Source organism: Pinus tabuliformis, chromosome 2_1, assembly GCF_031772625.1.
Source record: "Pinus tabuliformis cultivar Carrire ecotype Pingquan chromosome 2_1, CPIR1, whole genome shotgun sequence".
Taxonomy (NCBI): Eukaryota; Viridiplantae; Streptophyta; class Pinopsida; order Pinales; family Pinaceae; genus Pinus; species Pinus tabuliformis.
In genome coordinates, this window is record NC_142299.1 from 553,323,582 (window position 1) to 553,336,782 (window position 13,201).

General features: G+C 41.1%; 1 protein-coding gene across 2 annotated transcripts in view; it reads right to left on the reverse strand.

The window, feature by feature from the left end:
- Positions 1 to 5,719: 5,719 nt before the first annotated feature.
- Positions 5,720 to 13,201, reverse strand: part of LOC149201567 (peptidyl-prolyl cis-trans isomerase FKBP19, chloroplastic-like) — a 359,273-nt gene continuing 351,791 nt past the window's right edge. For both annotated transcript variants that reach the window (XM_089402958.1, XM_089402957.1), the window contains exons 9-10: positions 6,275 to 6,350; positions 5,720 to 6,083 (exon numbers count right to left, since the gene is read on the reverse strand). In XM_089402958.1, coding sequence (XP_089259084.1) covers positions 5,988 to 6,083; positions 6,275 to 6,350 — 172 coding nt within the window. In that variant the 3' untranslated portion in view covers positions 5,720 to 5,987. The remainder of the gene's footprint in view (positions 6,084 to 6,274; positions 6,351 to 13,201) is intronic.

Genomic DNA, 13,201 nt, shown 5'->3' on the forward strand with positions numbered 1-13,201 from the left:
TATGTGGTGAAGATAGTGGAAAGATTCAGCATGGTGGACTGCAAAACCGTAACTACCCCGATGGAGCTTAACTTTAAGAAGCTAAGTGGTAGTGTTTCCGGACCTGTTTTACGAAATGCTACCGAGTATCGACAGCTCGTCGGAGCATTGATGTTCTTGGTGAACTCCTGTCTGGATATATGCTTTGCAATCAACACTTTGAGCCAACATATGGTTGAGCCTCGTCACTCACATTGGATTGGTGCCAAGAATCTGCTGAGAGATATTCATGGCACAATCACTCATGGATTAAGATACATTGCCGGAAATGTGAGACTACTTGGGTATACTGATGCTGATTGGGCAGACAATGTGGAGGATCGAAAGAGCACATCCGGGTGTTGTTTCTCTTTGGGATCTGCCTCGATATCTTGGATGAGCAGGAAGCAGAAGTCGGTGGCTCTGAGCACCGCCGAGGCATAATACATTGTTGCTAGCATGACCTCCTGTGAGGCAACGTGGTTGCGAAAGCTCTTCAGTGAGCTGTTTGGATTTACATTGGATACCACCGTGACTCTATGTGACAACCAGAGCAGGATCCGTTTATCAGAAAATCCCATATTTCATGATCGCTCCAAGCATATCAATATCAAGTACCACTATATTTGAGATATGGTGCAGTGGGGAGCTATAAGGCTCCAAAATATCAGTACAGATGAACAGGTCACCGACATTCTAAAGGTCAATTTTTTGAATTTCCGAGAACGACTTGGTGTCACTTAGAAACCCTCTGATGAGGGTCCTGTATGATGTATTGAGCTCTGGGAGCTCCGGGGGGTTGTGGGGTACTTCTTGGAGCGACATACGACCACAGGGTGACTCACCATCCCCTGGTGGCGTACGTGTACAGGGTAAAAGAATCAAAGCTTTCCCTATGACACCCCATGGCGACTATGTGGCAGGATGATTAGTTCTCCTGTTAGGTCTGGATGATGTGTTCTCCATGACGATTGTGTAGCAGGATGATTAGTTCTGCTGTGAGGTATGGATGATGTGTTCTCCATGACGATTGTGTAGCAAGATGATTAGTTCTCCTGTGAGGTCTGGATGATGTGTTCTCCATGACGATTTTATAGCAAGATGATTAGTTCTCCAGTGAAGCCTGGATGATGTGTTCTCCATGGCGATTGTGGAGCAGGATGATTCGCTCTCCTATGGACTAGGATGATTAGTTCTCTGTGGCATCCACTGGACAAGATGATTCGCTCTCCTGTGGACATGATGATTCCCTCTCCTATGGACAAGATGATTCGCTCTCTTGTAGGGCAGGATGATTCGCTCTCCTGTGGACAAGATGATTCGCTCTCTTGTGGACAGAATGATTCGCTCTCCTGTGGACAGGATGATTAGTTCTCCTGTCGAGGCATCCTATCCATGCAGTTTGGGACTCATGGGAACTACCTCTCATCTGATCAATGAGCAAGGAAATGAGGATAGGGACCACAGTAGTACCGATGGATGCATCGTTGTATCTACCATACTCCCTATGCTAGGATGACTTTCATTGATCTGAGATTAATGATACTAGTCTCGGACCAGTGGTACACACTTTGAGACTGACTTTGAGTCAATGGAGGATGATACTGGTCTGGGAACAGTGGTAGGAGTTGTACCCACTATAACACTGACTTTGGGTCGGTTGAGGACTAGTCTGGGACCAGTGGTACACACTCTGAGACTGACTTTGAGTCAGTGGAATTTGATATTGGTCTGGGACCAGTGGTAGGAGTTGTACCCACTATGACATTGACTTCGAGTTGGCTGAGGACTGGTCTGGGACCAGTGGTACACACTCTGAGACTGACTTTGAGTCAGTGGAGGATGATACTGGTCTAGGACCAGTGGTAGGAGTTGTACCCACTATGACACTGACTTCGGGTCGGTTGAGGACTGGTCTGGGACCAGTGGTACACACTCTGAGACTGACTTTGAGTCAGTATGATACATCCTCGATCATTTCTTCTTCTTCATAATTCGGACAAAGCAAAACAGAGTAGAGCAGAGCAGATCAAAACAGGGTAGAACAGAACACAGCAGAGCAGGCAAGATAGAGTAGAGCAAAGCAGGGGTCAAGTTGTACAAGGCAGTGCATTTGATGGATGAATAGTAGCGACCGACAAACGAATTGCAGATGGAGTTCTCCCTAGTTGAGAGGGAGTGTTAAAATTGGCAACTAGGGCCAAACTCCATGTGGGTCATCTTATTCATGGCTGATAATATTTTTATTAGATTCCTCTCGTCAAGAGGTGTAGGATTGATCTAAAGATCATCCGATTTCGATAAGTATTTATGGAGATATGAATTTATTTTGATTATGGAATAATTATCAAGCCGACCAACAACTCATGTAGGCTCAGAAGCCCAACAGTCGCATCTATTCAATCATCAACATTTGTGTATAAATACAGGAGGTATTTTCCTCATTTGGACACACTCTCTCATCACATCTCTCTCTCTCTCCTGCGTAGAAAAGAGGCTCTTCTCCTACTGTGTAGAAATAGACTCTTCTCTCACGTGTGGAAGGAAGGACGCAGATTTAGGGCTGCAATTGCAGATCGAAAGTTTGACCAACGTTGACCATCTTTCTCCCTCTTTGAACTACGTTGTAGGTGGATTTGACTCTCCTCAGAAGGCCGCATTTTTGGTGAAGGAATCAAGCCGATCTGACGGTCAGTATGCAAGATATCGACTGCCCTAGTTTAGGGTTGATGTCGGTGATGTCGATGATGCTGATGCCGATGCCGATGCTGATGCCGATGATGTCGATGATGCTGATGTCGGTGATGCTGATGACACTGATGTCGATGATGCTAGTGATGTTGATGTCGTTGATCTAGGGTTTGTTGTTGCTGATATAAATCAGATTTTTGTACTATTTCTCTCTGTTGAATTATTGAAGATAAAATAAGATTTGATCAAAGGGTTTCCCCATATTGGGGTTTGTCCCTGGCTAGCCGCCACATCTGGTGTCTCATGTCTTGGCTTGTTTTCTGTCGATCGTTTAATGTTCTATCTGCACTTTACTTACTGTACATGTGATTGCTAATCTGTGGATAATAATAATAAAAAGAAGTAAACTGCTCTAAGCATAGAACATACCATAACTTAACATTCTCTGAACCAGGAGACACATACCATGATGGAGACCCGTGAATTAGAGCTCGACACATTTCAATAAATAGAGGTGAGCGTGCAACATTAAATGATATGAAGTTTTGATAGAAAAAGAAGGCAATGGTGAGATCAAGCTCTTCCCGTTTCTCTTTTTGAAAAATCTTGTCCATTGGACCAAGTGAAATTGCTCTTCTTTTTGCTGCTTGTCCCCCAATAGAACTCTCAAATGGAAATTTGGTGGTGCCTTTCCTAAAAAATAGAAGGGGGTCTTCATTCTTGGTTTTCTTGATTTTGCAGCCACATTTGCCATACCAACGATGAACTCCTTTTCCATTTCTTTCATCTTTTGTAAAGGAACAGCTTTACAAGCTCCAATTCCACAACCTGGTAAAGCCAAAAAATGGCCTTTCACACGGTAATATGTGCTTTTGAAAGAAATGTGGCAAAAGTTGCATCTCCATTGCACATTGCCTCCTCCCTTCCCCTTGGTGCTTGTCCCATCCTCTCTTGTGACATATTTCCACAAGGGATATTTCTCAATGCTGTCTTTAGGTCCTCCTCTTCCCTCAACATTACTTGCAGCAAACTCTAATGATATTGGGGGAGGAGAGGCATCTCCAATGGAGACATTCTTCCCCTTCCTTTGCCCCCTAACTGCTGCCCTTGATTGAGCCATGAATACTGTAAAAAAAATAAACAAAACATGCACAAATTTGTAAAAAAAAATTCATATACAAACTGCTGTAATAGAAATGCAAAAAAATAGAGATGAAATGCACTTACTTAGTGCTTGAATCTCCTTGCCAAACGCTCCACACCCTTAGCTCCTTGCTCCAAACCCTTAGCTCCTTGCCCACAACTCAATGTATGCAAAACTGAAAGAGAGAATGGTAAATGACTGATATAACAGCACATCTTTATGCCCGCGGGTTTCCCTTTTTTGGGATTCAAATCTCAAAATCGTGACACGTTGTGTCCTAACATGACACGTGCGGGATTCAATCGTGTCACGTTAGGACACAACGTTTCACGTTCTAGGATTCGAATCACTATCGAATCGTGTCCGATTCATGGGATTCGGACACGCAGGCCATTTCCAGCGAATCCGGTTTCATAGGTTCTGCTCCTGCAAGGTGTGCTTTATGAAGTTGAAACAAGGAAGGAGTTCAATCTAAAATGACTGGATCGATATTCTAATGTCTCTTTCAGAATAAGTGTAGCCTGTAGTGGCTGTTATTTTTTGCATTTTCTGTGTATTAAATGTATGAACAATTTGAAACAAGGGTAAAAGAATGTAATGTCAACTCTTACATTGAATCGGACATTAGTGATTTTTTTTAGTATTTTTGGTCAAACAGAGTTTGCAAACTCTGGGAATGTCAAATAGACACATGATATGTATATTCCAATTTCTGCTTGAAATAGTGAATACAAGTCCAACTCAATGATCATTGTTGACTCCATTCTTTGAAATTTTATTGCTTATTAAATTTACAACTCAACCAGTACATATTTTCTTATTTGGCCCATTTCAGCATTAAATTTTGTCTAATGAACCTAATATGTTAAACTATAAATTAGTCTATAATCAGTGAGCTATACTTAATGGTTGTACTCGATCTTTTATAAGAAAGGAATCTATGACTTGTTTTTAATGTCCCATACGATGAGGAGTCAAACAGAGTTTGAGAATAATTGCCTATCTCACATTAAATGTTTTGTCAACACGTCTTGTCGATGTGGCTTTAAAGGTTCACCCTAAATTGAAGCCCATTCCACCAATTAAAACCACTTTTAATCCTACACCCACATAGGAAGAATCAACAAAAACCCAAAAGTCATCCATTTATGATGAGCTTGAACAAAGATCTCTCCTCTACACATTCCACGTTGCTATTTCTATTAGGAAGGCTATAAGAAGCACAGAAAGGAGGATTCTACTAGGAAAAACACTACTTGACCTTAATGAAGAGTCATCACCCAAATTTTAGAAGCTGAAATCTACTAAGCCCCAAGAGCCCGAGTCCAAGCTTCCAACGGATTCTATGTCAAAAAACAATAAAGAAAAGGTTCTGAAGATCTTCCAACGGATTCTATGTCAAAAAACAATAAAGAAAAGGCTCTGAAGATCACAGGTATCCTGGATATCATCTTTTTCACAATGGCATTTTCAAACAAGCTTCAATGCAACCAATAGACAACAAATGTTTATCGTGAGTAGAATGGCATCCGATTTTTCCTTTATCTAAAACAATTAGATAATCACATTTTTCAAAATAATTGAATCACTAATAGTTGACTTTGGAAAAATAATACAAGCAGAAGTCGATTAATTGCATCAAAATGGCCTCTTCCATAATTGTTATGCAGCAAATACATGAAACTGCCTGGCAAATAAATGAAGTGAAAATTGAAAATTATCACTGTCACATGGACAAAAGCAAGCCAACTTCGCCTTTATTTCATTTAGGGATGCATTCGAAGCCATCATTGGAGATAAAAAAATTCAATGTGAAACAACTCTCCAGGCACTATAAACATGCTTAGAATATAATCCTTCAACAAATTTCTCATGTAACATTTAATGACTTCTTATGCATATTTATATGTTGTATAATTTTATCTACAACTTTAATGATAGTCATAGCCTGCCCATTATTCAAATTCTACTGACAAATCTGACAACAAAATTTATGGCCTACTAAATTATCTACCAATTATTACTTAATAACATTCCACGCAAGCCTAAAATATTTGCAGGTACAAAAATATTGCATAACTTTTCTGGTAACCCTGAATATGCAACTTCGAAGTTAAATTTCTGTAATAACAAATCATCCCGAAATCACTTTAAGTAGTTCGATGTCAAAGAGTAGTGTCTTGTCAATAAGTCCCTGGTTCTTCAAGACAAAATCAAGAGCCCTTTCCCCCTACAATGGAATGATCAGTATCAGATACCAAACCAACTGCGTTTTTTCAGAAATGGAAGAAAATGCTGCTCATAATTCTGCACAGAGGACGTCTGACATGAACTAAAACATTACATTCTATGAGAAAATGCCATCATGCATATAAGTCTGAAACTACATGAACAAGCAAGACAGAACCGTAAAGACCTTACCGAAAAAGTTGTTGGTCTTGGACCTGCATTGTTGAAGTCATTGCCAGGATAACCCAGCTCAGGTGGTACAATGACTCTGTATCACCACAAAGACAATTACGTTCAGTAGTAAATGAAAATATATAATTTGTGACTCACATGCAACATTGTTTGTAAGACTACCATGATGAAGGCGGCCAAAAGAGCTGGAAACTGGACATAACTTATACACAAATACCAGGGATAAAAGAATTTAAAAATATCTAGGATTGGAAAATAAAATTAAACATGTCTATACTATAACAAACAGAAAATATCTCTTGGATAAGCTTCTCGATCAGATAGTCTTCTTAATAGAAGAGACATTTGTCAATAAGCTTGTGCCTGTTTGGAGAGATCATCATAAGGATTGAAGTATGTTGTTTCTTATACATGAAGTATTCAGCTGAAGCTGCCCCTGTATAAGGAGCGAGATATTGTAATGTAGCGAGGGAATCTGTAGTTTCCACTACCACAATGGTATATTGAATATTCCACTGTGCCACATCCTCGAAATGCATTAACTATCTGAGCCACAAAAGAAGCTCTTTGACCAATTGCTACATGGACACGGATTACATTTTGACTCTTTTGATTAGGAATAGTATCTGTAGCTATTGCTATCTTGCCGGTATGTCTGTCCCCAAAAATCAAGTCTCGCTGACCACATCCTATAGGAATCATAGAATCAATATAAATAAGCCTCATTTTTAAGGGGTTCATATGCAAATAACTCCTGATAGAATACCTAGAACAGGAGATTCAATCAGTCGAAATTAGGAAGCTTAAATTTGACCCTTACCATTGATCAGTTAGGCTAGAGAATTTCATGACCTAAGTATGCATCACTTACTGGTATCTAAGCAATTTTTCCCATTGCTCTCATTGAACCACCTTCTTGTATCATCAAGCCATTGCTCATTAATACAACTCCAACATTATCCGATTCCATATTTAGGGAAATTCCTATTATACCTTCGCCACAAAATCTAGCAAGCCCGATGCAAAGCCTCACTAGGTAGAGCCAGACCTTATGGCAACAAGTGAAAGGGTTGCTATTGTCACTCAACAATCTTTATTCTGCTCTTTAGTGTAATTAAACCACAAGGGAGGCTTCCCTGAATCACCAAAAGGATGTTCTAATAATATGGCTTAAGGTGAGGAATAAAGGTCGATTATGTTGGATAGGGTAGCGACACGGCCTAAGATGACCTGGATTTTTAGTACTAGGGTTCAAGTATTCTATGCCTAAACCAAGAGTGAGGATGCTATAAGATAGGGTTTGGATGATATGCAATGAAATGGTATTCAATGTCATATAGCAGCCTAAGAAAAATTCTTCGGATGATATTCAACAACAAAGGATTAAAGATCTTCTAATAGAAGCTTGGATTAGGCTAGGAAATGTATTTCTAGGGTTGCTAGATATGCATAAACAACAAAAAGAAGGTGACATCAGCTCTAATTAGAAGGGTATGACCTTGCACAATGCTAAACTTTTCCTTTAAACAATTTATAGAAGCAAATCCTAATTTACGAGCCATTTCATCAACACAAAATTCACTATGTGAGCCACAAAATCTCTTTGACCAATTGCTACATGGACACAAACTACATATTGACTCTTTTGATTAGGAATAGTATCTGTAGCTACTGCTATCTTGCCAGTATGTCTGTCCCCAATAATCAATTCTCACTGACCACATCCTATAGGAATCATAGAATCAATAGGAATAAGCCTCATTTTTAAGCGGTTCATATGCAAAAATCTCTCGATATAATACTTGGAGCAGGGGATTCAATCAGTCGAAATTCGGAAGCTTAATGTTGACCCTTACCATCTATTAGTTAGGATAGAGAATCTCATGACCTAAATATGCAACACTTATTGGTATCTAAGCAATTTTTCCCATTGATCTCATTGAACCGCCTTCTTGTATCTGTTGATTTGGGGTAGCATCAGATGTGCTCTAGCCATGAAAATTGATGGAGAGGCTAAAGCCCATGAGATCTCCAAGACCTAGAAATGGTTTGAGGAAATTCCACTCGGTTAGAGAGATATTAAATAATTAATATTTTTAATGGAGTTCCTAAGTCAAACTTAGGAAAATAAAAATATTAATGGGTATTAATATAAAACTGGGTGAGAAGGTTTTAAATGACATGGATCAAACCAAATCTAATCTTAGTCGTTGATTAGAGATTTAATCTCGGCTGTTGAAGACTCAACAGAAAAAAGTATAAGAGGAGGCTTGAGGGTCAGTTGGAAAAACACCAAGTTGATCAGTGAATTTGATTTTCTAGAGCGGGGTTTGCTGAGTAAATTCGAACAAGTGATCTAAGTTGCAGCGAGGGGCAGTGAGTGCATAACAGAGAGGCAGAGATAGTGCCGAAGGACCAACGTAGAGATTGAGGAGGCTACGCAGAGGGCTAGAGTGACTACGCAAAGACTAGCAGGGCCTGTGTGGGTGACGCAGAGGGCCAAAGAGCCAACATAGAGCAGCAGAAGGCTGACGCAGAGGCCAGGAGGGCTAATGTATAGCCTCAAAGAAGCGTTGGAGAGATTTTTGTGGAGAAAATTTGCTAAATATCTACTTCCGAAGAGAGGTATTACTGCCAGATAGATTTCTCTGTAGGGTGAGCTAGTTTGGAACCCTAGTTGTACTCAAGAAAGCTGCTTAATAGTAAAACCCTCAGAACTGCTGCATCGATTTTCCCAAGTTGGGTTTTTCCAGGGACAATTGTCCAAAAATAACAGTGTCCCTTGTGTGTTTGTCTATTCTTTCAGTTGATGATCTGTAGATGGTTGAGACTGCATTTGTGTTTATTTTCAGTATTTATATGGTTAAATAACTTGTTAAGGAATAAACAAGTAGGTGAAATAAACTAGATAATGCAGGAAAAATTTCTAACGAGTTAGACTTAGAAATTTCAACATGGTATCAGAGCCAAGTCGCAGATCACTGGAGAACTGAAGGCACCAACTAAATCAGAAAATTTGCAACATAAGCAATTGTCTCGAGAGACAGAAGTTGTTCCTAAGCAGATAGCAGCAGAGAAGGAGCGACACAGAGGGCCTATGTCATCATTTCGAGCTAGAGAGAGGGCCAGCGCAGAGGCAGTGAGAGGAGAAAGAGGCTCGCGAATAGCCACGTCATCCTACTTAGCCAAGTAGGAGTGACGCAGTTGGCCAGAGGAGCAATTCAGCCTTGCCGGGATTGCATAGAGCTAAGAGGCTCATTTACGTTAGCTACTGGGACCTAGGGCGCTGTGGGAAGATTGTGGATTGGGAAGATGGTGGGGTGTTGTTGTTGTTGAAACAGAACAGTACCTAACAGGATAGAACAAAGGTAGAGGGAGTCTCTACCTAGGAGGATTTATAGCCAAGAAATCCAGATTTGTGTTGCAGGTGCAAAGAGGATTGGAGAGTAGCGGTACGATTGTTGGCAGAAGGATTTCCAGGAGGAAAATTGAGACTCAGAGGGAGTCCAGGAGAGGATTTCAAGGAGGGAAATCGAGACTCAGAGGGAGTCTACAAGAAGACTTCCAGGAAGGAAGTCGAGATTCAGAGGGAGTTGAGGAGAAGAGCAAAGATGGCAATGAATGGACTGATGGATCAGGACAGGTTGGACGGGGCCTCCAACTTTGTCATCTAGAAGGCTAGGATCCTGTCTGTTTTAGATAGACATCGCATCAAGGGCTTTGCCTTGAGAACCGTGGCTATCCCAGTCGACCCAGCTGATAACGAAAGGTATGAGGATGCAATGGCCAAGGAAAAGTTATTAATCCTTGATGGGGTCAAGGATCATGTAGTTTAGCATATTGCAAAGAAGAACACGACAAAGGAGATGTGGGATACCTTGACGACATTGTATCAAGGCACTTCCGTGTAGAGGAAGATGCTACTGGAGAATCAGCTACGGTCGTATCAGATGCAGAAGGGGGAGCAGATAGATCTATACCCCAGCAAGTTGCAGGAGATTCGGGACCAACTGACTTCCATAAGGGCCACGTCGGATCAAGAGTTCATGGTGAGGACTGCCCTATATGCAATCTCCAAGGAGTGGGAGACATTTGTCCAAAGCATTTTGGGCAGAGCGACTCTTCTAGGATGGGAAGAGATGTGGGTAGCTCTTTGCTAAGAAGAGATTAGACGACTGACCAAGGTGGGAAGTAGCAGCAAAGGAGGTCGAATCAAGAAAGAGGAGGAGGAGATGTGGCTATGGTATCTATGGGACAACAGAGGAAGAGAAAGAAGAAGAACATCTCCAAGATAAAGTGATTCCACTGTGGGGAGCTAGGTCATTATGCAACCCAGTGTCCCAGGAAGAAGAATAAGGGAGAGGCTTTGACTCCAAGGCAGCTCCGGAAAAGGCGGAGAAATAAATAGAGACAGATGACGACTATGCCATGAGTGCTCATGCACCTCTAGAGAAGAGGTGGGGAGACATCGAGTTGTAGTCAGGGGGACTACAGAAGATGTGGGGCAGGATCCTTGAGGTACCCAAACTCTTGGATCAAATCTGGCTACGGGATCCCCGAGAGATAGTAGCAAGATGACAAACATCATGTGGAACAAGATGCGGATGGAGCGACAAGGCAGTGCTAGAGTGCAAAGGTATGTAGCAGCGCAGTGGAGGTTGCAGTAGTGCGAGAGGTACAGAGGTGGTTGCAACAATGTAGGAAGGCACAGAGGAGGTTGTAGCAATGCGAGATGCACAAAGGTGTTTGCAGCAACACAGAGGCAGCATAAAAGGCATCATATAGCAACAGAGGTAGCTTTAGCATCAAGAGGGTTCCATAAGGACAAGGATGTCAGTAGTTGGGTAGATCAGTTATTTACATCTCAGTAGCTGAGTTGCAGTGCAGCAGTAGTAGTGGTGTAGCATGATGAGAGAGAACTGCAGTGCAAATGCAGTGTTGGGAAGAAGGACCAGGAGCAACACGAATGCAGAGGGAGCTGCAGTAGAGATGTAGCAATGGCAGTGGTAAAGCTAGGGGTAGCAGTGCAGAGGATGTTGGGTAGCAAGGCCAAACATCAGCACAGGTACCGGTGCCGGATGATCAAGGTGATGTTTAGTGGTGGAGCATTACTAGAGCACACTCCTCACTAAAAGGGAGTGTTTATTTGGGGTAGCATCGGATGTGCTCTAGGCATGAAAATTGGTGGAGAGGCTAAAGTGCATGAGATCTCCAAGACCCAGAAATTGTTTGGGGAAATTCCACCCAGTTAGAGAGATATTAAAATAATTAATATTTTTAATTGAGTTCCTAAGTCTAAACTTAGGAAAATAAAAATATTAATGAATATTAATATAAAACTAGGTGAGAAGGTTCTAAATGACATGGATCAAGCGAAATCTAATCTTAGCCATTGATTAGAGATTTAATCTCGGCTTTTGAAGACTCAACAAAAAAGTATAAGAGGAGACTTGAGGGTAAGTTGGAAAAACACCAAGTTGATTAGTCAGTTCGATTTTCTGGAGCGGCGTTTGCTGAGAAAATTCGAACAAGTGATCTGAGTTGCAGCGAGGGGCAGTGAATGCATAGCAGAGAGGCAAAGATAGTGCTAAAGGACCAACACAAAGATTGAGGAGGCTATGCAGAGCTAGTAGGATCCACGCAGAGGGCCAGAGTGACTGCGCAGAGGCTAGCATGGCCTACGTGGGTGACGCAAAGGGCCAGAGAGCCAGCGCAGAGCAGCAGAAGGCTAATGCAAAGGGCTTCAGAGTGATGCAGAGGCCAGGAGGGCTGATGCAGAGCCTCAGAGAAGCGTTGGAGAGATTTTTGTGGAGAAGACTTGCTAAATATTTGCTTCCGAAGAGAGGTATTACTGCCAGATAGATTTCTCTATAGGGTGAGCCAATTTGGCACCCTAGTTGTACTCAAGAAAGTTGCTTAATAATAAAACCCTCAGAATTGCTACACTGGCTTTCCCAAGTTGGGTTTTTCCAGGACGATTGTCCAAAAATAATGGTGTCCCTTGTGTGTTTGTCTATTCTTTCGTTGATGATCTATAGATGGTTGAGACTGTATTTGTGTTTATTTTCAGTATTTATATGGTTAAATAACTTGTTAAGGAATAAACAAGTAGGTGAAATAAACCAGATAATGCAGGAAGAATTTCTAATGAGTTAGACTTAGAAATTTCAACGATATCATCAAACCATTGCCCATTAATACAACTCCAACATTATCTGATTCCATATTTAGAGAAATTCCTATTGTACATGTTGCCACAAAATCTAGCAAGCCCAGTGAAAAGCCTTATTAGGTGGAGCCAAACCTTATTGCAACAAGAGAAAGGGTTGCTATTGTCACTAAACAATCTTTTTCCTACTCTTTAGTGGAAGTAAACCACAAGGGAGGTTTCCCTAAATCACCTAAAGGATGTTCTAATAATATGGCTTAAGGTGAGGAATAAAGGTCTATTATGTTGGATAGGGTACCAGCACGACCTAAGATGACCTGGATTTTCAAAAGTAGGGTTCAAGTACTCTATGCCTAAACCAAGAGTGAGGCTGCTATAAGTTAGGATTTGGATGATAAGCAATGAAAGAGTATCAATGTCATATAGCAGCCTAAGAAAAAGACTTCAAATGATTAAAGATCTTCCAATAGAAGCTTGGATTAGGCTAGGAAATGTATTTCTAGGGTTATTAGATATGCATAAACAAAAAGAAGGTGACGTCAGCTCTAATTAGAAGGGTATGACCATGCAAAATGCTTGTTTTTCCTTTAAACAATTTATAGATGAAAATCCTAATTTATGAGTCACTTTCATTCACACAAAATTCACTTTAATGCATAAATCAACCCTAGAAACCGTAGCAGCTGTCGTAGATGTCTAGGACAAAAACAGGAGATGACAAACACACTAATGGAGTCTTTTAGGGTTAAAATTCAAGG